Source organism: Myotis nattereri, assembly GCF_964212035.1.
Source record: "Myotis nattereri genome assembly, chromosome: 15".
Lineage (NCBI taxonomy): Eukaryota > Metazoa > Chordata > Mammalia > Chiroptera > Vespertilionidae > Myotis > Myotis nattereri.
The window spans coordinates 40279829-40307727 of NC_138090.1; the positions used below are offsets into that span (position 1 = coordinate 40279829).

Below are 27899 nucleotides of genomic sequence, written 5' to 3' on the forward strand. Positions count from 1 at the left end.
GGCGGCGGGCAGGCGGGCGGCACTGCTCACTCGCGGATGCTGGCCGAGTAGGAGAACTGGGGGAAGTGAGTCCGCTGGTCCAGGTCAAGAGAGCCCAGGCTGTCATCTGCAGGGGTCAGTGGAGGTGGATTGGGAAGACGGGCTTTCAGAGGGCCCAGCACCCCGGCCAGACTCCCGGGGAGGGGGACAGAGGGGAATCAACCTCAGGAAGGACAACAGGCAGAAACTCCAGCTGGTGAGGTGTCCACCAGACTTCCTCCCTGACAGACACCTTTGGTCATAGCCCTGGCTCCAGGGTCTCGGAGCTGCTCACTTAGCCACCTCAGCATCCCACCATCTCCCTGCTCTCCTCCTCCTCCCCTACCACACCTCAGTCTACCTCGAGGTCTGCCCACACCTCTTTTAGCAGTTCCTGCCCTGGCCACCACTCCCTCCCACAACATACCCTCCACATGCAGCCAAAGGTCTTTCTAAAGCCCTGATGCAACTCTATTCCTCTTCCTTAAAAAGCCCTTCCATAGCCCTGGTACAATCCCCACTCCTCCCAGGGGCCAAGGCCATCCTGCTCACCCACCCCCTTGCCTCTCCCCTCCCCATCTACTCTGACCTCTGCAACGCTCTCATTTCTAGACGTCCCACAGCCATTCCTTCTGCCAGGACTGAGTCTCAGCTGCCATGCCTCCCCCTCCAGGAAGCCCTCCCTGACCCGCAGCCAGGCATTTCCTCTGGGCTTCCCCAGTCCCTGTGCTCCTACACACTGTCCTGACCACTCGGGGCTGTCACCCCACCTGGACTGAGCACTCCCCGAAGGCAAGGCCCAGGGCTGACTCCATCACTGCCTTGTCTCCAGCAGAGCCTAGCACTGGGCGGGTGAGAGTAAGAACTCAAACAGCTACAGAGTCAATGAATAATCTGGCTCCAAAGACCTGGGTGGTCTGGAAATATAACTATGGATCTGCCATCTCGGTACTGACGACTCCCCAAGCATCTCCTACCCAGACCTCTGCCTGGACAACTGGAACAGGGGGGACCCAGTAGCTGTGGTGAGCCTCACTGGGCCCACAGACGACTAACAGTAAAAACCCTGCGAGCTTCCTCCCAGAAAACTGGGTCAGCAGCAGACGCCCTCCACCGCCCGGCCAGCCCACGGGATGCGGGGCTCAGACACTCACAGCGGTCCGGGGGTGTGATTGTGATGGACTGGGCAGTGAACTCATCATCGAAGTACCTGGTGTCGACCTCGGATGTGACCTGAGGTTTGAAGGGTGGTGGGAGCTGCGGAGGAGAGGAGCCCCGGCTCAGGACCCTGTGGCCAGGCGGCTTTGGCCAAGGTCACCCACAGGGGCCGAGCTCCTGCTGGCAGCAGTGGGTGGTGGCACTCACCTTCTTCTGTACCACATCCTGCCAGTTGATGCTGAGGAAGAACCTGTGCTCCATGACCTCCTTGGCATCGCTGGGCCCCCCGCCGAGCCTGGGCAGAGACGGCCATGAGCACCCGCCTCCCGGGGCAGCCAGGTTCTGGGAGACGCTTTCGGTGCAGGCCTGAGCCTGTGACATGCAGGCCCTGAACAACCTTAATAAGCCTGTCCCGGCCACAGACCTCCACCTCACAGAGGAGGAAAGTGAGGCCAGGCAGAACTCGTGCCTAGGGCAGAGCCAGGAGACGGCAACTTGGGCCAAGACCAGGATGTGAACTGAGAGGGCATTTGGCCACCTCACATCCCGGCTTTGCCACGTATGACTGGGCCACCCAAGGCCAGATCAGAGTTGCCCTGCTCCTCAGCATCCCCATAAAACAAGGCAGTGCGGGCAGAGAGCTAGAGAGAGGCCTGACCCAGGGAGTGCTCCGAGTGCCAGCTGTGGGGACTATCAGAGGCTGTGGGGACCACACAGCACACCCACCAGTGCGTGCGCCTGTGGACACTGCCCCTTTGGGCTGGGGGGACGGTGGCAGCAGGTGGTGCTGGGCAGCGCAGGGCAGTCACCAGCCCTCACCTCTGCTTGGGGTCCTTCTTAAGCAGCCCAGCCAGCAGGGACTTGGCCTCAGGGCTGAGCGTGCGCGGGAAGCGGATCTCCTCCATGAGGATGAGCTCGAAGAGGCGCTCGTGGTCCTGGTTGTAGAAGGGCAGGCGGCCGCACATCATCTCGTACATGACCACGCCCAGCCCCCACCAGTCCACAGCCCGGCCGTAGTCGTTGTCCTCCAGGACCTGATGGGGAGGGGCAATGAGGGGCCAGGACCATACTCTGGGGCCTAGGAGCTGACTGGTCCAGTGGGGACAAGGCCCTGCCTGGGGCTGGGGAGGGCAATCTAAGGAATTGGAGCCCAGCCCTCAGAGCGTCTAGGTGGGGGAAGCATCCGGTCCCGGGGCCCCGCCTCCCTCGGCATCACAGCCCCAGACACCTCGGGTGCCAGATACTCGGGGGTCCCGCAGAAGGTCTTCATGGTGGCCCCATCACTGATGCCCTCTTTGCACAGGCCAAAGTCAGTGATCTTGATGTGGCCGTCTTTGTCCAGCATGAGGTTTTCCAGCTGTAGGAAAAGTCAGTGTATCAGGAACATGTCTTCCCAGGCTTCCTGCCACCTCCCTGAAACCCCAGGTGCCCAGCCCTGCCCTGGAGGGGGCTGTCACAGCATGGGCTCCAGGCTGAGCGATGGGATACACCCCAGCACAGGGTTAAGCCCTCACCCTCTGAGGCTCCCACCTCCCCAGTCCCTGGCCAACCCCCAGGGGAGCTGGAAAAAAAAAGGCTGGGTCCTGCCCCACCCTGCCTCCTCTCCCCCACTTTGGATGTGAGGGACAGTATCTCTCTCCTTTTTCCTAAGCTTCACACAATGGGCCATTTAGTGGGCCTTTGTGCAAAACCTCCAAGTCAAGACAGATCACTTCCAGTCTCCCAGACACCCCAGGTGCCCCTTCCCTATTACTAACCATCCCCTGCTCCGGACAGAGAAGTAATTTTACTTCCTTGCTCTCTTTTGCAATTTCTCCTGCCTATACATACGCCTGTCATCAACACAGATTTGTCCCGTCTGTCCTGGCTTTCCCAAGGTCAGTCTGTGAGACACGTCCACGCTGCTGTGTGTGGCTGAAGTGTGGTCTCTTTAACTGCTGTGGAGCCCCAGTGTGTGAACACACCACCTGGACTTCATCCATTTTCTGACAGCGGACACCTGGGATTAGTATGACTAGTGCTGCTAGGAATGTGTCCACATTTTGAGGTGCACACAGGTACCTGTTCCTGTGTGCATATTCCTAGGGCACAATGGCTGGCTCACAGGGTGTGCACATGTCTACTGCTGGTGGATTCTGCAAACTGCCTTCTAAAGCGCCTGTACCAATTTACACCGTCCACTGCTCAGCAGCCTGTGCTCACAAGAGGCTCAGAAGGGACTTCATGCAGGGCTGCCTGCTGTGGAATCACTAGTAGGGGCCACAGTGGAAGGGTTTGAGCCCAGAGGGAGCTAGACACAGGCACATGGACAAGACAGACACTCCCTGGGGGGGAAGCTCAGCCTCCCTGGCTCCCTGGCGTGGGTCCTGCATGTGTGCCCTGGGCCAGCCTGGGCCCTCCACAGGAGGCGACCACATACTCACCTTGATGTCGCGGTACACCACATCCCTCGAGTGCAGGTACTCCAGGGCCGAGACGATCTCTGCACCATAAAAGCGGGCCCGCTCCTCCGTGAAGACGCGCTCCCGGGACAGGTGGAAGAACAGCTGCCGGAGGAGGGAAAGGGGGGCAGAACATCAGGCCCTTGGCCCAGAGGAGGGAAGGATGGAACCCCGCCTGGAGGGCCAGTGAAAACGTCACATCTACTCCATGAACCGGCAAGTGACAACCAAAAAGGACCAACTGAGAGAAGAGTTCACGTGAAGGATGACACCGCAGGGAGAGCAGGCGACAGTCCTGGGCCATCCTGCATGAAGGGGACAGTGAACGAGGGAGTGACAGCGAGGAAGCAGAGGACACAAGTCATGAGCAAGTGGCCACAGCTGTGAGACCACAAGGGACAGATGAAGCCCAGGATCAGGAGCCAGGGAGTCACACCGTGTGAGAGGAGTAAGGTCATGGAGTGGGGGCCAGCGAGGGGCTGATGCTCTGCAACAGAATTGGGAAAGCAGAAGGCCTCATACGCTTTCTCTGGAGGTTGTCCTCCAAGAACATCCTCTACACTGTCATCCAACCTCCCTCACAGCCCTGCCACAGCGCGGGACTCGGTTTGTATCCTACCCACCAGCTGTGTGAATCTGAGCAAGCCGCTAACCTCTCTGAGCTGTTTCCCCACCTGAAAAATGAAGATGACGATGCCTTCCTCAAGGAGCGGAGGAAGGGACCAGCTGACTCCCGGGAAGTCTCCTTCTGTCCTCCAGCTCCCTCCCCCCACACTTGGGAATGAGATACCCAGAAATCCAGGCAGGCAGCACGGCTCACCTCCCCACCGTTGGCGTACTCCATCACGAAGCACAGGCGGTCATGGGTCTGGAAGGCGTACTTCAGCGCCTGCGGGGAGGGAGAGTAGCTGGGGCTCTGCCGATTCAGCCTAGACACCCCGCCCCAGCCCCCCCCTCCTCCCCACCGGCCTGGCCATGGGAGTCGGCAGGGCAGTCGGGGGGGTTCAACCCTCAGCTCCGCCTTTTGGGCTGTGTGAGGGGGCTCATGGCTCTGAGGGCCGGGAGAGGTTACTGTGCTGAACAATCTGTCCTCTGCCTGCCACTGAGCTTCCAAGAGGCAAGGTCAGGAGAGAGACTATTTTGAGCAAGCAGAGCCATTTCACATCTCTCTTCCTCCTCTATTTTACAGTCAAATGCATTTAGCACTCTCTCTCTCTCTCTCTCTCTCTCTCTCTCTCTCTCTCTCTCACACACACACACACACACACACACACACACACACACACACACACGAGGTCCGCTGGCTGGGAGCTGGAGCTGATCCTGAGCTTGGACAGGAGATCTGCGAACAGAGTGGTTCTCACACTGCTTTCAGGAGCTCTAAAGAGGGTGGCTCAGAACCCTTGGTTGAACTCCACTGTTTTCTGTCTTCTGCCTGGAAGTACCTCGTAGGATCTTATGTGAACAAATATTGTGGCTTAATGGAACACCTAGCCAGCAACCGAGGTACAGAAACAACCCATAAGCCATCCTCAACCTGGTCCATTTAACTAATAGCTGCAGCCCAAAGAGGCGTCTGCTCAGCGTAAGCTGACAGGCAGCACAATGATACATCTGTATCACATTGTAAATAAAAACAAAAAATAACGTTCCCACTTTGACCAGCTGGGCTAAGTGCCTCAGACTCATAGATGGCAGCCACACTCCTGGACACCTGCAATGTCACTTCACCTGCCGTTCGAGGTGCTGACATGACGCCATTGTCTAGGAAGAAGCTGCCACCTCTGGGGTTTTGGTTCAGGCCACCTGGGGAGCCCAGCAACACCTGGCCCAGTCACCTGCCGACACTAAGTCTGTGCTTCCCAGCGGCAGGGCTGGGCTTGCTCCCTGAGTCTGTCCAAAGGGGCTGGCCTGGAGGCTCCCATGTGCACGGGTCTGAGGGAGTCCCACTCACAGTGAGGAACGGGTGCCTGGTGTTCTGGAGGACCCGGCTCTCGGTGACTGTGTGGGCGACTTCATCCTGCAGACAGACAGAGGCCAGGTGAGGGGCTGGTGGGCGACAGCATGCATGCCCCCAGCCTAAGGGATGGGGGAGCAACAACCCCATTCCTAGCCATTATGCAGAGCGAGAAGGGCAGGAGTGGCACATTACCATCCACAAGCCCTAAGGAACAAGGGACCAAGGCAAGGACATTCAGTGGTCTGCTCTCCAAACCACAAGGGGAGAGGGTGGTGGGGACTTTACAATGAAGGGATCAGGCTGTCGCCTCCTGAGCCCACAGAACAATTCTAACATCCCTAAGAGGGAACAAGCAGACATTATGAGACTCCTGAGGTGATGTCACAGGCCGTGGGAATCACCACCTATAAATGTTCTTCCCAGAAAAACTGGATCTAGAATTAGGACTCCAGGCTGTGGAGTAACGGTTCTGTGTGGTCCCCACAGGGACAGCATCAGTGTTGCCTTGGAACTTGGAGAAAAGCAGACTCTTGGGGCCCTCCTCGGACCCACCAGAACAGAGTGGGCCCGGCTGTGGTTGGACAAGCCCTCCCGCTGACTCTAACACAGGCTCCGCAGTCACCAAGAGCTGCTGACAGGCCTGAACCACCTCTGGGAAAGTCTACGCCCAGGGCGTAATTGGTAACGATGTCTGAAGGCATCTTTGATTGTTACAACTCAGGGGGAAGGGCAGAAGGGAGCTACCGCTTTCCTGGGTGGAGACGGGTCACTGCTCCACACCCACAGTACAAAGCATGACCCCATAGCAGAGGCGTCAGCCCAAGTGTCTGAGGCTGAGAAACCCTGCCTTGGACCAATGACACTGGGTTTGTTCATCTTGTTGAATATGGTCACAGTACCACAATTACAGTATTTAAGATCTTCACCTGTTGAAGATACATCTCTAAGTACGTATGGGTAAATTCTATGCTGTCTAAAACATGCCTTAAAATACTCCAGGAGAAAGAAGGGGGAGGGCAGAGCTAACAAAACAAGATTGGCCAAATGTTGATAATTGTTGATGCTGAATGAAGGCTACATGGGAGTCCATTATATTTATTTTTCTTTTAAAAATTTTGTGTATGTTAGGAATTTTCCATTTAAAGAAAAATAAAAGGAATCGAATTCCATTCCTGGCCCAGCCTCCTACTGAGACACCCTGAGCCAAGCCCCCACCCTCACAGCCTATGGGGACACCTCCTTTCAGGCCCTGACAGTGCCTGCTGGATGAGACCAGACTCTCCACGTCCCTTCCCAGGCACCCAGAGTGTGGGGCGGGGGCTCAGCAGGCAGGCCAGCCTGGAGATTTACAGGCCTGAACCCAGAGGAATAGGTTGGCGGAGAAATGAGACGTTGGCAGCAAAAGGGACAAGTAAGTGTTTTGTGTGTGTGTGTGGTGTGTGTATCTGTGTGTGTGTATGGTGTGTGTGTGGTGTGTGTATCTGTGTGTGTGTATGGTGTGTGTGTGGTATGTGTATCTGTGTGTGTGTATGGGTGTGTGTGTGTGTGTGTGGTGTGTGTGTATGGTGTGTGTATCTGTGTGTGTGTATGTGTGTGTGTGGGTGTGGGTGTGTGTGTGGGGTGTGGTGTGTGTGTGGGTGTGTGTGTGTGGTGTGTGTGGGTGTGTGTGTGTGTGTGTGTGTGTGTGTGGGTGTGGGGTGTGTGGTGTGTGTGTGTATGTGTGTGTGTGTGGGGGTGTGGGGTATGTGGTGTGTGTGGTGTGTGTGTGTGTGTGGTGTGTGGGTGTGGTGTGTATGTGTATGGGGGGTGTGTGTGTATGGGTGTGTGTGTGGTGTGTGTGTGTGTGTGTGTGTGTGTGTGTCCCAGGCCAGCCAAGGGCAGCCTGGGGAGCACCCACCTTGGCGATGATAACCTCCTTCCGTAGGATCTTCATGGCATAGTAGCGGCCGGTGGCCTTCTCCCGCACCAGGATGACTTTGCCGAAGGTGCCCTTGCCGAGGAGCTTGAGATAGTCAAAGTCATTCATGGTCTGCCAAGGGTGGGGAGAGAGCAGGCCCATCAGTGCAACTTGGCACACGGCCCGTGGGAGAAAATTTTCACAAAAGAAAAGGAAAATCAAAGGACACTGCTGCCAAAATGCTCCAGCAGGAGCAGGAAGGGAGGCTCTGGGCAGCAACTGCTGGTTCTGAAGTGGCCTTCAGACCAGGGCTCTCCCAGCACTCAACTCTCCCAGACGTGAGGCCCTGGGAGGGATCTGATGTGGGGTGGGGGGGTCTTTTCTTGCTGTTAATCCTCGTCTGAGGATATGGAGATATATGTATATTTAGAGAGAGTGGGAGGGAGCGGGAGAGACAGAGAGAGAGACATCTCTGTGAGAGAGACACTCAACTGGTTACTTCCCACACAGCCTTAACCAGGGCCAGGGACAGAGCCTGCAACCGAGATACGTGCTCTTGACCAGAATCGAACCCAGGACCTTTCAGTCCAAGGGCCAACGCTCTATCCACTAAATTAAACTGGCTAGGGCGAGGGGTGGACAAGTTGTAATGACTTCTCAGGAGGAAGTGGGCACAGAGCAGCCCTGGGGCATCTACACCGTGAGATCACCCATGCTACAGGGCAGTCATGGCGGGCCGGGGCCCCTCACACTCTGCATGGTGATAGGGCCAACACTGTGGGGGAGGCGTGCTCACTTACTGGCAGCTCTGCCCCCCAAGCACTTACCACCTTGGCCCGTGCCTTGCTAACTGCCACTTCCATCTCTTCAGCCGCAGAAGAGTCACTAGGGGAGCCACACTTGTACTCCATGGGGTCCTCGCCTGGGCCCCGCTGCTTGAGGCTATTGGCGACCATCTGGATGGCCCGCATCCACTCTTCCCTGTGTGGGGACAGATCAGGGGAGCCGTGAGTCCTGGGCAGGAAGGCCTGAGTCCCACCCTCTCCAAACGCCTTCGGGCATTTTGGCACAATGTGTCTGAGCTGGGGAGAGCTGACAGGACCTCTGGGTGGGAGAGAGCAAGAGCACAGTAAGGACAGAGACCATCTATTCCCAGGAATGGCCACCTGAAGTCAGGCAGCAATTAATTGATCAAAGAGGGGCAGCTACCTTTTTTCTCAGCCCCCTGAGCCTCGAATGAGGAAGAGACAGTGCTAAATTTCTCCGGGACAAATGACAAGCTCAAGTGTACAAGTGACCAATGTTTGGTTAAAGAAAACCAAGAGTAAAAGGAAGCATTCATTAGCCAGAGAAGCTGAAGATCTTAAAAGGCAAGAGCCACCGACCTAACTCCCTGGAGGGGCTCTGCCAGGACTGGTCAGGGACAGAGGCTCCCACTGGGGCAGGGGCATGGAGGAGAAGGAAGCAGCCCCAGCAAGAGGGAGCCTGGCTTCAGAGCCATTAGCTAGTCTGTTGTTCATGATTAGGATTCACTGGGGGAGCGTGTGCTTCAGATCTCTGCAAACTGTTCTGTCTGGAGGGAGGGAAAAGTAAGTAAAAGTGACCAGAGACCAAGAAGAAGAAAAAAGGAGGCTGAATGAAACTGCCCACACCCCTCATTTTTCCCCACCCCACAAAGTGGCAGTATCGGCTGAAACCTCTATGGATTTTGCTTATGTCTATAAAACAGCCACATGAACAGTTGGAAAAACAAAACATTCGCTAGGAATACAAGAATTCAGAGAGCAGGCAACCTCCACAATCACAGCGATGTAAATAAGCCCGAGAATTGCCTTCTCCGCCCCCACCCCCTCACCCCCATCCCCCGCTACCTGGCAGCGTGTTCCAGTTCTGCACTCCTGAGGCCCCTGCCCAAGGGTCATGCAAGGCCAAGCCTGGGCCACCCTGCTCTGCTGCTCGCCCGGGAGCCTCCATTTCCACACACACCAAACAGCACTGCAGCTGATCTTTGACTAACCCCCTGCGCAGTTGAAAAATCCACTTACTTTTTTTTAATCCTCACCCAAGAGTATGCTTTTACTGATTTTTAGAGAGAGAGAAAAGGAGAGGGGAAGAGAGAAAGAGAGAAAAACATCCATCAGTTGCCTCTAGTATGAGCCCTAACCAGGAATCGAACTGCAACCTAGATATGTGCCCTGAGGGGAACTGACCTGCAAAGCGAACTGCAAACCTTCAGTGTCCGGGATGACACACCAACCGAGTCTCCTGGAGAGGGCCACGTATTAACTATTAACTCCCCCCAAATTTAACCACTAATACGAGCCTATTGTTGACTGGAAGCTTTACCGACAACATGGTTAATTAAAACCTATTCTGTACACTCTATGTATTATATACTATATTCTTACAATAAAGTAAACTAGAGAGAAGAAAATGTTACAAAAATCATACGGAATATTGGCAACAGCATTGAGCTCACAGGGCTCTGTAAGGTGGAGAGGGAACATCTTGCAGCTGAGAGAATGGGCAGGTCTATTTGTGGACTTGGAATGAATTAAGATATCTTAAGTGAAAACAGGAAGGTGCAGACAGAGCACAGGATCCTGCTAGTGGAGTTAGAAACAAAACTAACGGAATTTATGCACACACCTCATAAGCACAAACACCTCTGAAAAGGATGGTCTTGATACAGGGCCCTGGTTGCCTCTGGGGAGAGCACTCACCCTTCCTCCTGCATTATACATGGGGAGTACACCGAGGCCCAATGCACAATCAGAGGGAGCACCCCAAGGACCAGTGCACACCCCAATGGAGCACCCCAAGGACCAGTGCACACCCCAATGGAGCACACCGAGGACTGTGCACACCCATGAAGCACACTGAGGCCCGTGCACACCCCTATGGAGCACGCCGAGGCCCGTGCACACCCCAATGGAGCACGCTGAGGCCCGTGCACACCCCAATGGAGCACGCTGAGGCCCGTGCACACCCCAATGGAGCACGCCGAGGCCCGTGCACACCCCAATGGGGCACACTGAGGCCCGTGCACACCCCTATGGAGCACGCTGAGGCCCGTGCACACCCCTATGGAGCACGCCGAGGTCCGTGCACACCCTGATGGAGCACGCTGAGGCCCGTGCACACCCCAATGGAGCACGCCGAGGCCCGTGCACACCCCAATGGAGCACACCGAGGCCCGTGCACACCCTGATGGAGCACGCTGAGGCCCGTGCACACCCCAATGGAGCACGCCGAGGCCCGTGCACACCCCAATGGGGCACACTGAGGCCCGTGCACACCCCTATGGAGCACGCTGAGGCCCGTGCACACCCCAATGGAGCACGCCGAGGCCCGTGCACACCCCAATGGAGCACGCTGAGGCCCGTGCACACCCCAATGGAGCACGCTGAGGCCCGTGCACACCCCAATGGGGCACACTGAGGCCCGTGCACACCCCTATGGAGCACGCCGAGGTCCGTGCACACCCTGATGGAGCACGCTGAGGCCCGTGCACACCCCAATGGAGCACGCCGAGGCCCGTGCACACCCCAATGGAGCACGCCGAGGCCCGTGCACACCCTGATGGAACACGCTGAGGCCCGTGCACACCCCTATGGAGCACGCTGAGGCCCGTGCACACCCCTATGGAGCACGCCGAGGTCCGTGCACACCCTGATGGAGCACGCTGAGGCCCGTGCACAATTAGAGAGAGCAGTACTAACTTTCTTTCCTAACCCAATGCCTCAGGCAGGCATTTCTCAACATGTTTTACCCTGTGCCCTCTTTGGAACCAATTACAATATAAATTCCTGTGCCTACATTAATATTCCTGTATTTTGAAAAATAATTTACTTTATCAGATCATAACTGTTTTCTTAGAAAATTAACAATGGATTTTTAAAAATCACTAATCTCCTAAGAGATATGTTGATATATTTTTTAAAAAATGTATATATCTCATACACAGAGACTGTCTCATGAAAAACAGCAAGTTGCAGACTAAGATACATGGCGCACTCTTGTCTTTGTTTATAAGGGAGAACACTGACAGCCCATCAACAGTAGCCTGAATAGCCCTAACCGGTTTGGCTCAGTAGATAGAGCATCAGCCTTCGGACTGAAGGGTCCCAGGTTCGATTCCGGTCAAGGGCATGTACTTTGGTTGCGGGCACATCTCCAGTAGGGGGTGTGCAGGAGGCAGCTAATCAATGTTTCTCTCTCATCAATGTTTCAAACTCTCTATCCCTCTCCCTTCCTCTCTGTAAAAAAATCAATAAATTTTTAAAAATTCAATAAAGTATATTTTTAAAAAAAGAAAGAATCCCTTGCCTAGTTTAAAAACAAACAAACAGTAGCCTGAATAAATAAACACGCATCCACACCACAGGAGCTCTGGACTCTGGAGCTACCTCTCGGGGCTGCAGAGTTGCTGATCAGGAGCATGGGACCCAGAGCCACACAGGCCAGGGCTCAAACGGTAACTGCCACCAGGCAAGCTCGCCCTCCCAGTCCGCCCCCTGCGGTAGGTTGGGGACACTGAGGTACTGGTGAGTTGCATGTGCAAAGCACCGCATACACAGAAAGTGCTCAACTCAAGAAATGTTAACTATACTGGGTGGGACCTGGACCTAGCCCATCCACCCTGACTCAGCTGCCCAGCCCCCCCAGGGATCCTAGGAACCCTCAGGGATACAGAAGGTTGGATGGGGGTAACTGGGGCTCTCCCAATGCCTGACAAGCTCCCCATCCTGTTCCAACTGGACTGAGGTTGCAAGGTTGCAGCACTCAGAATTCAGAGAAAAAGCAAGAGCCTTGGTCCAGGATATTCCTCAAGGGTTTGCAACATGGTGTCTGGGGCAGAGGGGAGCTCCCACCCAGAGTTGGAGCTGATGTGCCTTCCACGCCTCAAAAGGAAGCTCCCAGGGGAACCAACCTCCTTCCCGCCAAGAGACATGAGAACTATAACAGCGCCACAGAAACCACCTCATTCCATCTCTCTTAAGAGCAGTGGAGGAATGGGCATGTTTCTGATGTGGAAACTGAGGTGCACAGTCACCTTGGAGGTCACACAGCCAGGCTGGCACCACACCACTGCTCCCTGATGAAAGCTACAGCTTCCTAGGGGAGACCCAGGGGAATGGAGCAGGGCACGCTCCCACGCGCTCAGGGAATAAGGAACAGCAAGAGACAGAACTCAGGAGCCAAGGGAAGGAAAGCCACGCCTCGGGAGTTGATCTTTTTGAGAGGGACTCCCCCACAAAGGCCTTCCACTCACACAGGTGCACTCTATTTCTTTAATCCACACCCCAAGATATATGGGTTGGTTTTTTTCTGGCCTGAAATTCACCAAGCCATGTTTTTTGTTTGTTGTTTTTTTTAGAGAGAGAGGAACGGAGAGGGAGAGAAACATCAATGTGAGAGCACTACATTTAACGGCGGCCTCCTGCATGCCCCTCACGGGGATCAAACCAGCACAGTATGATGCTCAACCAACTGAGCCACACCGGCCAGGGCAAGATGTTTTTATTTTTATTTTTTTCCAGAGACAGAAAGGGAGAGGGAGAGAGAGAAAGAGGGAGAAATGGTGGGAGGGAGGGAGAGAGAGAAACATCATTGGCTGCCTCCCTTACACACCTAAACCAGGGGTCACACCCACAACCTGAGTGTGTGCCCTAACTGGGAATCGAACCTGCCAACTTTCAGTGTACAGGACAATGCCCAAACAACTGTGCCCCCTGGCCAGGGCTTCACTGTTTCTTTAATCCATGGTTGTACACACATGGTGAGCGTTATAAAATTTGTAAAAGGACACTTTACCTGACATAAAGTGACTGGACACGTTACCTGAGGTAACCCCATGGTCCTCCTGACAACCTTATGAAGAGGGTATGATGAACATCCTCCTATGAACAAGGAGGCTGAGACACAGAGAGGCTGACAAGCCCAGTTACACAGCCAGCAAGCAGAGGCCCAGGGACCCAGGGGGCCCTACCACCCCCAAAGCACCTCTCCCCTCAGGGGAACTTTCAGGAGCCTTCCTATCCCTCACTTGAGCTCTGAGGCCAGGAAGACACATTTGGTGGATCCAAGCTCCCCCAGGCAGCACCAGTTGTGTGCAGCACAGGCTCAGGAGCCGGGAGCCAGAGCCTGGAGCTCAGCTCTGCTGCAAACCAGCTGTGAGGGGGCCCTGAGTGGCCTCACCTCTCCAGCCCCCGTCTGCCTCCCACATACACTGGGCACCACACAGTGGCTGAGCACACAAACTCTGGAGCCGGGTGGCCTGGCATGATCTTAGCTCTGACCCTCCCGGAGGCAACACTGGGGAGACGATTTAACTTTCTTGTGCCTTAGCTGCTGCCATGTAGAGCAGGGACCAGAGGGTTGTGTAAAGGTGAAATGCCACTAGACAGAAAGCATTAAGGCAGTGCCTAGCACAGCAAGTACCTCACTGAGTGGTTGTAGAAATTGGCCCAGCCAGCCAGCCAGCAATACTTCCTGCCTTCTGGGCTCCAGCCTGGTTCTGGGCACTGAGGCTGCAGCAGAAAACAAGCCCCATGGAGCTCCTAGCCTGATGGAGAAGATAAATGTATCATGGTTCCAAGGCAGGGACTAGAACAGGAAGCTCCTTCTCAGAGGGTGGTCTGGGAAGGCCTCTCCAAGGAGGTGGTATCTAAGCCAGGGCTTGAAAGATGTTCCTGGAACACGGGCAATCCCAGCACCGAGAACAGGCGCCTGGCACCTGGCTATGAAATGAAATGGAGGGAAGGAGGCAGCCATGCAAAGTGCCAGGACGGAAAGGAATCCGTGTGGCCCTGAGCAGGAGGGAGCCTGGGTGTCTAAACAAGGCCCAGCAGGTGTACTGGAGCTGAAACTGACAGAGAGGGGGATAGAGCAGATGAGGGTAGGAGGGAGGACAGGCCCAGATCCCACTGGGCTACAGGTACTGCTGTATTAAGATTTACATCTTAACATCAGGGGAAGTCACTGAAGGTTTACTTAGGGATGACAGGACCCAATTTGTTTTAAATTGGCAGCTGCTGTGTAGGACACAGATTGGGCGCAGTGACTGGGTATGAGGAGACTACAGCAGTGCTCCGGGCTGAGGAGATGGAGAAGAGAAAAGGTGCCAACAAGCAGGATTCCATGGGGCAGCCCCAGGCCAGCTTTCACATTTATTTCCTCCTTTGTTCTTCATGACAGTCAGGGAGCTAGCCCCACTGAGAAAGTGGCACAGTGCTGGTCTGACTCCAGAGCCTGGGCCCCAACCCCGAGAACCCCAGCTGAGCAGGATTAAGTGCACCCCAGAGGGAAGCCCAGTAAACTGGAAGTGGAAGGTCTACCCTCAACACACAGGTCTGTCCACTTCACAGTGTCAGGAGTAACAACTCAACTCACTGCTGGTCTAATGACGAATGGGGGGCCTCTCTCCCTACCAGGGCCATCCTCTGACCCAGAGGGGTGTTTACAGCTGGAGGATATCTGAAGTCCCACTCTGTTCACAGATACCCTGAGATGCCCCCCCCCCCCATCTTTCTTATTCTAATTCCCTGTGCCTCCATTTCACTACCATTATCCCTATTTAACAGGTGAGGAACTGCCTCCTAGAAATGTTTTTTTTTTAAATATATTTTATTGATTTTTTACAGAGAGGAAGGGAGAGGGATAGAGAGTTAGAAACATCGATCAGCTGCCTCCTGCACACCTCCTACTGGGGATGTGCCCGCAACCAAGTTACATGCCCTTGACCGGAATCGAACCTGGGACCTTTCAGTCCGCAGGCCAGCGCTCTATCCACTGAGCCAAACCGGTTAGGGCTCCTAAAAATGTTTTGAGGGTGAGTTAATATATGTAAAGATCTTAGAACAGGGTGTGGCCAACAGAGAATTAGTTTTAGTTATCCTTTTACTTATTCAACAAGCATTTACTGAATGCTCCCAGCACATATAAATACACAGGTGCTATGGAGGAAAAATAGCAGGGTAAGAGTAACAGAGATATGGGACCAAGGCAGAACACTCTGAGAAGGTGACATTTGAGCAGAGACCTTATGGAGTCAAGGAGAGAATCATAATGATATCTGGGAGAAGATTCTAAGCAAAGGGAACAACAAGTGCCAAGGTCCTCAAGTAGAAAGTGTGTTTGGCCTATTTAAGGAACAGTGAGGAGACCAGTGTGGATAAAGTGAGGACACTAGTGGTAGGAAATGATTCTGGAGAGGGGGCCAGACCATGTAGGACTTTGTAGAATGTAGCATTGACTTTGTGGTTTATTCCAAGTGGGACTAAAAGCCACTCACTTTTAAGAAGAGAAATTACATTATAAGATGTACATTTAAAAGATCACATTAATGTAATACACTATTAAGCATACCTGCCAAGACCAGGGTCTACAAACAAACTTCTGGATATCGCCAAACAGTAAATATTTTAGGCTTTGCAGGCCACATGGTCTCTATCACAACTACTCAACTATACCACAGTAGGGAAAAAGCAGCCATGGGTATGGTTGTGTTCCAATAAAACTTTATTTGCAAAACAGGAGGCTGAGCTATAGTTTGCCAATCCTGCTCCAGACTTAATTCCCGGTTTACAGGAAATATGGGTACAGAAGACCAAAGTAAACAGTGCCAAAAGCCAGTAAGATAACATGTCCATAGTGTGGCATTCTACAAGACAACTAGCCTGGTTTACCTAAAAAAATTCAATGTCATGTGGGGGAAAAGGGAAAGGTCTGAACTACATTAAAATAAGCCAAAAGACAACATGTACCTTGAATAAATCCTGCTTTACAAAATAGCTTTTTGAGGACAACTGGGGAAATTCAAGTATGGCATGGCTATGGGGAGGATGTTACTAGATATCCTATATAATAAAAGACTAATAAGCAAATCAACCACAGTGGACTGACCAGTTGCTATGACACACACTGACCACCAGGGGGCAGATGCTCAACACAGGAACTGCCCCCTGGTGGTCAGTGTGCTCCCATAGGGGAAGTGCCGCTCTGCCAGAAGCTGGGCTCCCACCTCTAGGGCAGTGCTAAGGATGTCCCACTAACAGCTTAAGCCGTCAGTCGGACATCCCCCGAAGGCTCCCGGACTGCTAGAGGGCGCAGGCCAGGCTGAGAGACCCCAACCCCCGTGCACAAATTTTGTGTACCGGGCTTCTAGTATATTATAAAGAATCACCTCAGATGTGATAATGATACCATGATTCTGTAGGAGAATGTCCTTATTCTTAGGAGAAGCCTGCTGAGGTAAGTGTCATATATGAACAGAAGTTCAAGATTCAGCATGAGGCAAACATGGCAAATGCTGAACTGCTGACTCAGGGCACAGGAATCTGAACCTTTTAAAAAATATCTTTATTGTTGAAAGTATTACATATGTCCCCCTTTATCACCCTGGACCCTCATTTATTATACTAAATGTGCACTGGAAATAAGTTGGCAGGGCGGGGCTCAGGGAATCCCTCTAGCTGCCCAGGAGAGCCAACTGGGAAGCAGGAGAGGCTACCAGGAGCAGTGAGCAGGCCACTGCAGCATCTAGGCAAGGACCAGCCACCAGTGTGGCCCCTGTCAGCTCTCTACCGCCACCCCCCACCTCTCTCCAGGCTTGGGCCTATGTGGCTGGGGCAGTGAGGACAGCCCACAGCAGAGCAGACTGCCTTTCACTGGGTTTCTGGCTCACGCCTCACTGGGATAAAGGTCAGGAAGCTGGGGTTTGCTCTCAGAGTAGCCCCAGCCCCACAGCCCTATCCCTCAGTCTTCAGAAAGGGACTTCCTTACACTGAAGGGCATGGTATCTTATTAAAATGAAAACCAGAGCAGGTCTCTTGCCCATGAAAACACTTCGCCAGCTCCCCACTGCTCCTTTTCCAGGCTTGCACACTGTGTGCCAGGTACCGCTGAATCAAGGGCTTCCTGTTTGTCAGCCCCTTGAACCTTTTAGCGACCTGTGACAAACCCCAACTGAGTCACCACCTGCCAAGCCCCTGGGGATCTCCACCGGGAGTCCAGGCCCTGGCTGAACTCACCGGCTTTAAGGTTCTCCACTCCTCCCCTCCCAAAACCTCTGGTGCTTGATTCTTTGGTGACACAAAACCCTCGATGTTCCTGGAATGACAAGCTATCTCACCTCCAGACCTCTACATATGCTGGTCCCTCTTCCTGGAGTCACCTTCTCTTTCCTATCTCTGTGGCCAACTCCTTCCTACCTATACTTCCAACACTCAGGTCCTATGCATTTATTGGTCTTAATCGGCTTTTACTGACAGTCTATGTTTTGGTTCCGTTTTCAGCTGAGTAACCTCAGCTGGCTTGAGATGGTAATTCTGTTCCCCTTGAAGGGACAAATATATTTTTGATCTTGGGAAGGTATGCAACAATAATTACAGTATAGATTGTGGTAATATGTCTTGTGATACTGTTTTGTGTATGCTCTAGAAATACACTGTCTATGAGTATAGCCACTAGTCATATGTGGCTATTTAAATTTAAATTAATTAAATAAAAGAATTTTATTCCTCAGTTGCACCAACCACATTTCAAATGCACCACGGGCACCTGCTTGGGCACTGCAAGTACAGAACATTTCTATCACAGCAGAAAATTCTCTTGGATGGCACTGTTTTGGGTTCTCCAGAGGGTCAGCTGAATCCTTACCCCAGAGACAAGTTAAAGGAGTATTTCTCAAAGAGAGGCTCAAAGGGATAAAGTAGGGGCAGGGGGGAATATTTGCCACTCATTACAAAGGGTTAAGCTTCCTAAAGCATAAAGAGCTTTCAGAAAGAAATAAAAAAAAAGACTACCCAATAGAAAAACAGGCAAAGGATATGAACAGGCATTTCAGAAAGAGAAATTCACATGGCCCTTGAATATATGAAAGGAACTCTAACCCAGAGGAAAGGCCAATGAAAACCACCCTGAGGTGCCATTTCTCACTGATCAGATTAGTAAAAACCCAAACATCTGAATACACAAAGCTGTGTGGACTCAGACATAGCCTAATAGAAACATTTCTCAACATTACAAATACATATTCCCTATAACCCAGCAAGCCTCCATCTAAGAATTCATCTTACAAATTTAGCGGCACATATGCCAACAAGACAAACACAGGTACCGCACTGTGGTATTGCTTGTAATCAGCCAAAGGTTGGAAACAAGCCCAGCCACCATCCATAAAGAACTGCTCTATGAACTAGGGAGCATACAAGTGCAGCTGTTTGAAAAAAACAAAAATGCAGCAGCAGCTCACTACAGACTGAAGCAAGAGCTTTCCCCGAGACAAATCAAGTAAAAGAGCTCTCGTGCATGTACAGTGCTACCTTTTGTGTAACAAAGAAAACCCAGGGGAGTAGGGCGTGAAAGGCCCTCCCGGAGTGAGCGAGCCCGTCCCCTCGGGAAGAAGCTCTTGGAGGGCACATAAGGAGAGCAGTTAACTTGGGGATGGGACAGAAGGGAGAGGGAAGCTAGACACCTTCCTTATACTGTATGATTTTTAAACTCGGTAAACCTGTATCATCTCTTCTGATTAAGTCTCTGACCGCCTGCCTCAAAAGCAATGGAGATGCGCATTAGCAATGCAGCTCCCTGACCCTCCACCCATCTCCAGATAATCAGAGGCCCTGATGTGGCCTGCGCTCCACCTGTTAAAAACTGGGGTACAGGGGAGTCTGCCCATCTGTACCCCTTCCCCTCATCAGGCCTGCCACTCTCAAAGGGCAGCCACACAGAGGCCCAGACTCGCCTCTCATCGGGAGAGTCTACGTGGAAGGTCCTCTCGATGACTGTGGTCCACTGCAAGCAGCGTATGACAAACGTGTTGGGCCGCGGTCTCTCGGTCTTCATCAGCTGGCACTCTGTAGGCAGAGGAAGGACAGAGATGGGAGGGTAAGGGACAGCCCTGCTGGCCTACAGCCCACATCCCCTAAGTCACATCCTGTGTGCCAACCGCATGCCAGATGGTGTTAAGGACACCTTAGTGACAGATAGCTCTGGACTTGCCCCCGTGGGGCACAAGATCGTGTGTGTGTGTGTGTGTGTGTGTGTGTGTGTGTGTGTGAGAGAGAGAGAGAGAGAGAGAGAGAGAGAGAGACACTACTAGACAATGATGGCTCAGTGGTCAGAACTGTGATGGGGGAACCTAGGGCCAACTTCTGGAGGAAGGGGCATCTCTACACTGAACTCTGAAGGAAGAGGGAACATGGGTCGGTCCGACAGAAGGGTACGTCGTGTACACAGCCCGGAGGTGCCAGAGGCCCAGCACACTTAGGGAATGGCAAATTCTGCTCATGGTGTGAGGAGCAGGGAAGTGAGCCCGCCTGCGAATGGTGAGGAATCTGGACTTTGTCCTGAGAGCAACAGGGAGCTATGGGAGGCTTAAATAGGGAACGGGCATGGACAGATTTAAACAGATCCCTCTAGCTGCCATGTAGAGGATGAGAGAGAATGGAGGCTGGGAGCCCAGGGAGAAGGCTGGGGCTACACAGAGTGGAGCCATGGAGAGGGGAGGAAAAGGCAGGTAGACAGGCCAGAGGGAGGGAGAGAGAGGCACCTAGGATGAGGCCAAGGCCTGTGGCCTGAGGACTAGAAGACAATAGGGCCCTCCCTGAATGGAGATAGGGAGTGGGAGGTTGGGAGAGGAAAGGGGAGACTAGATGGCCAGTTTGGGACATGGTGGGTATGAGGGACCTAGGGAACACCCAGGAAGAAATGAGGAGGAAGCTGCTCAAGACAGGCTGACAGTTCAGGTGAGAAGGCAGGAATGACAGCAGCCATGTCAGGGTCACCAGCATACGGGAAAGCAACCAGGACAAGGATTAAGCAGGACAGAGGGGACCAGGACTGGGTTCCAGAGACAGTGGGTAGGGTGAGACTTGGCAAGAGGCTGGAGCAGGGAACTAGGTGGGAAAGAATGGTGGCCTGTGCTAAGGATTGACAGTGGAGATGGGGGTGTCTTTGAAATGTGCTTAGGATGTGGTAACCAATCAGGTCAGCAGGGAAGGAAGGAAGCAGAATGGGGGAGGGGAGGGCGGGGGAGGCACGGGGGCAGGGGGCAGAGAGATGGAGGCAGGACTGTGGTTATGCAAGATCCAGGCAAGGGCTTTGGGCCTGCCGAGCTTTCACTGGCCAGGGTCCAGCTGGTAGGCATCATTTAGGATACCACAGAGGGGATGGAAGATTCGAGATTAGCCCTGTGATCAGCTGAAAGGGAGGCCTGGATGCCTCTAGTTTAGAGGGACAGAGAAACAGGCTGCTACCAGAATGCAGAGGCACATGACACCAGCCAGACCCCAGGGCCTGGCCAGCAGCAGCTGGAACCACAGAGGCAGTGCTGCCTGGCGGAGAGACTGGGAAAAATGTCTGGCTTCTTCCCTCTTCCCACTTTACCTCACCCAACTGACACGTAGGTGGAGCAGGGGAAGGGTAAGAAATAGGGCAAACAGGCCCTGGTCAGGTCCACAGTCCAAGAACAGCCAATCCCCATGTGCCCACAAGACCAGCCAGTTGTCCTTGGAGCACCCAAACTTTGGCCCAGCCACTTGCCCTAAGACGTACCCGCAACGGAGAAGTTGTTTAAAGGGGGCAGCGTCTGGTCAGGGGCCTCGGGCCGCTCCTTATAGCCAATGAAGGAACCATCACTCTTCAGCAGGAAGTACCGGGGCCTCCACGTCTTGATGTATTCACCTGAACGAAGGCAGAGGAGAGGGAGAGAGGTCAGGGCAGACAGCCCGGTGTAACCGTGCCTCACAAGGGGCACCGGGGTGGGAGGAGGGTGGATGAGGGTAGGCAGGAGAGTGCCTCTCCAAGAGAAACCCTTGAGGTCGCCCCTGCCGATGAAGGCTGGTGCCAGGCTGTGCCCAGTGATTCAGAGGTCATGCCTGGCAGGAAGGTGCCTGCTGCAGTGGCCCAGGGCACCAGCTGCTCAGCGTGTGGCCAACAGCAAGCCATCCTTGCCAGCATGTGGCCCAGTCCCAGGAGAGGCCCAAGCTTCCAAACACACATGCCCTGTGGCCCTGTAAGGCCAAATCCCATGGGCTGGTATTCACCAGTACAGCCGTGCAGTTAGATCAAATGTAAAAACACTGTGCCAGTCCGGGTATAACTGTTGCTGTGCCCTCCAAGTGTCCCTTGACCCCTTCTATTTGTTCTAACTGTGAATATCCAAGCACCCGGTGTATACACGCGAGCGCGTGCACACAGACACACACACACACACACACACACACACACACACACACTTACAAGAACCCACTCCTCACAAGTCTGCTGAAGAAAATGAGATGGGCTGTGAAATAGGTGAAGGAAATTAAGAGGCACAAACGTCCAGTTATAAAATAAATAAATCATGGGGATATAAAGTACAGCATAGGCGACACAGTCAATAAATATTGCAATTACTTTGTAAGGTGAGAAATGATAACTACACTTATCATGGGGATCATTTCATAATGTATATACTAGGTGTACTGGTTAATAATGGAGGATTTTGTAATCAAAGAAAACACTATAATTTCAAGAGAAACATCAAAAGTGCTTAATTCAAAGTAATGTCCATCGCTAACTACACATTTCTCCCATCTTTCAGGTAATTTGTGGATACCGTCCCAATAGAACTTTTCTTGTTCTGAGGCAAACCATTCAGAGACCCAATTTTCCACTTTGTATGTTTTGAAGTGCTGCTCAGAAAGTGCGTGTGCCATCGATCAGAACAAGTGGTCATCTGAAAGAGCAAGGTCTGGTGAATATAGCAGGTGAGTTAATACTTCCCAGGAAAGATCATCTAACATGTCTTTAACTGGTTTTGAAGTGTGTGATGGTGCATCATCATGAAGCAAAATTACTTTGCTGTGTCTTCTGGCACATTCTGGTCATTTCATGATGAAAGAGTGGTTCAAATTGATTATTCATTGTCAGTGGTGATCAGTATTAATGGTTTCACCTGGTTTTAGAAGCTCATAATACACCACACCTTCCCGATCCCACCAAACGCAGAGTATTGTCTTCTTTCCATAGCGATCTGGCCTTGCAGTGGATGTTGATGGTTGACCTGGATCAATCAACCCATGATTTTGTGCGTTTGGGGTTCTCAAAATAAATCCACTTTTCATCGCCAGTCACAATTCGATGCAAAAAGGACTTTCTTTCGTGCCATTGGAGCAACATTTTACTGATGACTTTTCAGTTTTCCATTTGTCTTTCGTTCAGTTGATGTGGCACCCATTTTCCTTCCTTTAAAATCTTTCCCATTGCTTGTAAACGATCAGAAATGGTTTGCTGAGCAACGTTTAATCTTTCTGCAAGTTGTTTTGAGTTTGACACGCATCTTCATCCAATAATGCTTGTAATTGTTGATCTTCAAACGTTTTCAGTTGACCTGGACGTTCTTTGTCTTTCACATCGAAATCATCACTTTTAAAGCGTTTAAACCAGCGTCACAAGCATCTTGACATGGAGCATGTTCACCATAAGCTTCCCAAAGTATTCAGCAGCACTTTTCTTCAAAATAATGAATTAAAACTTCCCACAAATGCTCTTTTTTTGGCATGAAAATCTACAATTTTAAGTGTAAAAATATCTATGATGTTAACACCTTCTGAAAATTTGTCATATGAAGTTTTGAAGCCTGTTGTCAATACAACAAAACAGCATACATATCAAATTGCATATATATCAACATATGTGTAACTCCATCTAGTGAAAAAAATCCGCATTATTAACCAGTACACCTGGTAAATATCAAATTCCTGAGGTACAACTGAAACAAACAGGATAGTGTACATCAATTTTATTTCAATAAAATAAAAGTTTTCAATAAAATAAAATGCTATTTAAGTCCTCAAAAGATAAAAATAGAGATGGTGAAACAAAACTTGTATATAAATGCCCACAGCAACATTATTCATAATAGTAAAAAGTGAAAATGATCCCGAAGCCCATCAACTAATGAATGGATAAACAAAGTATGGCATATCCACATAATATAATACTATTCAATCATAAAAAGAAACAAAATATAAACACACACTACAACATAGATGAACCGTAACTAAAAGAACCACAAATTAGATGAGCATATTTATATAAAATGTCCAGATTAGGCAAATCCGTAGACATGAACAGCAGTGTGTGAGACTGTGCACCATAAGAGGCACCTAGGTGGGAGGAGGGAGGACAGGAAAGCAGGCAGGAGCACGGTAATAAAATGTGTTAATATTAATTGTGGAGATGGTTGCACACTCTGGGTACTAAAAGCCACTGAACTGTACAGTTTAAAAGGCTGAACTGCACCCGGCTGGCATGGCTCAGTGGTTGAACATCAACCTATGAACCAGGAGGTCACGGTTCAATTCCCGGGCAGAGCACATTCCCAGGTTGTGGGCTCAATCTCCAGTGTGGGGTGTGCAGGAGGCAGCAGATCGATGATTCTCTCTCATCATTGATGTTTCTACCTCTCTCTCCCTTTCTCTTACTTTCTGAAATCAATACAAATATATTTTTAAATAAGTAAATAAAAGGCTGAATTGTATAGTATGTAAATTATATCTTAAACTGTTAAAAACTATGCGATCACAAGCATACAGCCTCCAGCTTAGGGCCCAGCACACACTGCAGGCACTCAATAAATGCTCTTATCATCAGCTTACTTTGCAAAGAGTGTCCAAGCCCTCAACTCACATGGCACATGTGAAATAGGATGGCAAGGTGAGCTCTGGGCTATATTTGCTGTGCGGCCGCCAGTAAGTCATTTCACTTCTGAATCCCTGTTTCCTCTTAAGGGGCTATCCATTAAATGAGCAGTTCTCAACCTGTGGGTCGCGACCCCTTTGGGGGTCGAACGACCCTTTCATAGGGGTCGCCTAAGACCATCGGAAAACACATATACAATTACATATTGTTTTTGTGATTAATCACTATGCTTTAATTATGTTCAATTTGTAACAATGAAAATACATCCTGCATATCAGGTATTATTTACATTACGATTCATAACAGTAGCAAAATTACAGTTATGAAGTAGCAACAAAAATAATTTTATGGCCGAAACCGGTTTGGCTCAGTGGATAGAGCGTTGGCCTGCGGACTGAGAGGTCCCAGGTTCGATTCCGGTCAAGGGCATGTACCTGGGTTGCGGGCACATCCCCAGTAGATGTGCAGGAGGCAGCTGATCGATGTTTCTCTCTCATCGATGTTTCTAACTATCTCTCTCCCTTCCTCTCTGTAAAAAATCAATAAAATATATTTTAAAAAAAAATAATTTTATGGTTGGGAACTGTATTAAAGGGTCGCGGCATTAGGAAGGTTGAGAACCACTGCATTAAATGATACTGATGATGATGATGATGATGATGATGATGATATAACATTATAGTGGTACTTTGTGCCACATACTGTCCTAAGTATATCTTATAGGTTTTAACTTACTAAATTCTTTCAATTTTAGATACTAAATAATTTCATGTATATGAAGTTCAAAAACTAGCAAAACCCCAAGTTTAACAACAGATTAAAAGGATTACACACCATGACCAAGTGGGTTTTATCCCAGAAATGCAAGGGTGGTTCAATATATGAAAATCATTCAATTTAATATTAAATGAAGGAAAAAAGACACATGATCATTTCGATTGAGGCAGAAATAGCATTTGACAAAATCCTACATCCTTTCATGATAAAAATACTCAGCAAACCAGGAATAGAAGGGAAGTTCCTCCACATGATAGAGAGCATCTATGAAAAACCCACAGCTAACATCATACTCAGTGATGAAAGACCAAAAGGTTCCCCTAAGATCAGAAACAAGACAACAATGTCCACTTTCACCACTATTAAACATGTTATTGGACATTTTAGTTAGAGAAAAATAAAACGATAAAAGGCATCTGATGTGAAAGAATAAGTATAACTATCTATATTTGAAGACTAGAGGCCCGGTGTACGAATTCATATTCCAGTGGGGTTCCTTAGCCTGGCATATGGGATCAGGCCGAAACCAGCTCTCCAATATCCGTTGAGGGATTCTGGATTGCGAGAGGGCACTGGCCAGCCCTAGTGTTCCCACCGGTGCACGATCGGGGCCGGGGAGGGACGCAGGAGGTTGGCCCACAGGGGAGGGACCGCAGGAGGGCTCCAGGGCATGTCCAGCCCCTCTCACTCAGTCGCGACTGGCCAGACCCCAGCAGCAAGCTAACATACCGAATGGAGCATCTGCCCCCTGGTGGTCAGTGCATGTCATAGCTAGCGGTTGAGCAGCCTCAGCATATCATCAGCATGTTACGCTTTTATTGGTTGAACGGCCAACTGGTTGACCGAACACTTAGCATATTAGGCTTTTATTATATAGGATGATATGATCCTGTAAATTTAGAAAATCACAAAGAATCCATGAAACAATTACTAGAACTAATAAACAAATTCAGCAAAAGAACAGGCTAATCAGTTGTGTTTCTATACACCAGCAGTAAACAATCCAAAAAAGATTAAGAAAACAATTCCACTTACAATAGCATAAGGAGATAAAAGATTTATGCACTAAAAACTATAAAACATTGCTGAAAGAAATGAAATACCTAAATAATTCAAAGACATTGTGTGTTCACAAATTGAAAGATTTGATATATTTAAGATGAAAACACTACCAAAGCTATCTAGAGTCAGCACATCCCCTAACGATATTCCAACATCCTCTTCTGCAGAAATGAAAAAGCCAATCCTCAAATTTACATGGAATTCAAATTCACATGGCAAGGGACCCCAAACAGCCAAACAATATTGAAAAAGAACAACAAAGTAAAAGTACTCACACTTTCTGATTTCACTACAAAGCTAAAATAATTGAATCAGTGTGGCATAAGGATTGACATATAGGCCAATGGAATAGAATTATCAAAAACAAGCAAACTAACAAAAAAAAACCATGGTCAACTGATTTTCAATAGGAGTGTCAAGACCATTCAACAAATGGTACTGGGACAACTGAATATTCACATGCAAAAAACAAAAAACAAAACCAGAGTTGGATGCTTACCTCACACCGTATCACACATACAAAAATTAACTCAAAAGGATCTAGTTAAATATAAGAAAACTATAAAACTCTTAGAAGAATACATAGGGGTAGATCTTCCTGACCTTGGATCTGGCAGGGTAGCTAAGTGGGTAAGTGTGTTGTCCTGATACGCCAAGGTTGAGGGTTTGTTTTCCAGGCAGGGCACATACAAGAATCAACCAATGAATGCATCAGTAAGTGGAACAACAAATCAATGTTTCTCTCTCCCTCAATCTCTCTCTCCCTTGGGCTCTTAAAAAAAAAAAAAAAATCAAGAATTTTTTTTTTTAATTCTCATCTGAGGATATGTTCTTCATTGATTCTAGAGAGAGGAAGGGGGGGGGGGGGAACATCGATGTGAAAAAGCATCCATCAGTTGTCTAGTTGCCTCCCATACCAGGGATGGAACCCACCAGCAACTTGGGTATCGAACTTGTGATCGTTAGCTTCATGGGACGACACTCTAACCAACTGAGCCACACTTGCAGGGCTATAAAAAAATTTTCTTGACCTTGGATTTGACAATGGATTTTTAGATATGACACCCAAAATACAAGCAACAAAAGAAAAAATAAAGTAGATTCACTGAAATTAAAAACTTTTATGCAAAGAACATTATCAAGAAACTAAAAAGACAAACAAAAAATGGGCAAAAATATTTGCAAATCATATATCTGATTAAGAGGAGTTTAGTATCTAGAATACATAAAGAATTCTTACAACTCAACAACAAAAAGACAAATAGCCTGATTATACAATGGGCAAAGAACCTGACTAGACAGTTCTCCAAAGAGATAAAAATGGGCAACAAGCATATGAAAAGATGCTCAACATCATTAGTCATTAGGGAAATGCAAATCAAAACCATGAGATAACACTTCACACCCACTAGGATGGCTGCAATTAAAAAAAGAAAAGAACAATGTTGGTGAGGATGTGGAGAAACTCAAACCTGGTGGAAATGTAAAATGGTGCAGCCATATGGAAAAGTTTGGCACTTCTTCTAAAAGTTAAATATAGACACTGAAGATTATAAATATAGACTATATAACCCAGATTATTTACATCTATGTGTTATCTAATTATATAGACTTTTAGCATATAAATATAGGATATTTGACCTAATTTGTGTAATTTACATAAATATAGATTATAAATATAGAAGTACTCAAATACTTGTACACAAATATTCACTGCAGTACTATTCACAATAGCCAAAAGGAAGAAATAACTCAAATGTCCATCAACAGACATATGGATAAACAAAATGTGGTATATTCGCACAATGGAATATTATTTGGACATAAAAAGGAATGAAGTGCTGATCCATGCTACAGCATGGATGAATCTCAAAAACATTATGCTAAGTGAAAA

The 27899-nt window shown here is 50.0% G+C and overlaps 1 protein-coding gene across 1 annotated transcript in view; it reads right to left on the minus strand.

The window, feature by feature from the left end:
- Positions 1-27899, minus strand: part of AKT2 (AKT serine/threonine kinase 2) — a 56251-nt gene that overhangs the window by 1499 nt on the left and 26853 nt on the right. Inside the window, exons 3-14 of the mRNA XM_081106901.1 lie at positions 21035-21163; positions 19224-19335; positions 8302-8455; positions 7475-7606; positions 5572-5637; positions 4438-4506; positions 3600-3722; positions 2405-2533; positions 1996-2210; positions 1384-1471; positions 1173-1275; positions 31-106 (exon numbers count right to left, since the gene is read on the minus strand). Of these exons, the coding sequence (XP_080963027.1) occupies positions 31-106; positions 1173-1275; positions 1384-1471; positions 1996-2210; positions 2405-2533; positions 3600-3722; positions 4438-4506; positions 5572-5637; positions 7475-7606; positions 8302-8455; positions 19224-19335; positions 21035-21163 (1396 nt within the window). The remainder of the gene's footprint in view (positions 1-30; positions 107-1172; positions 1276-1383; positions 1472-1995; positions 2211-2404; positions 2534-3599; positions 3723-4437; positions 4507-5571; positions 5638-7474; positions 7607-8301; positions 8456-19223; positions 19336-21034; positions 21164-27899) is intronic.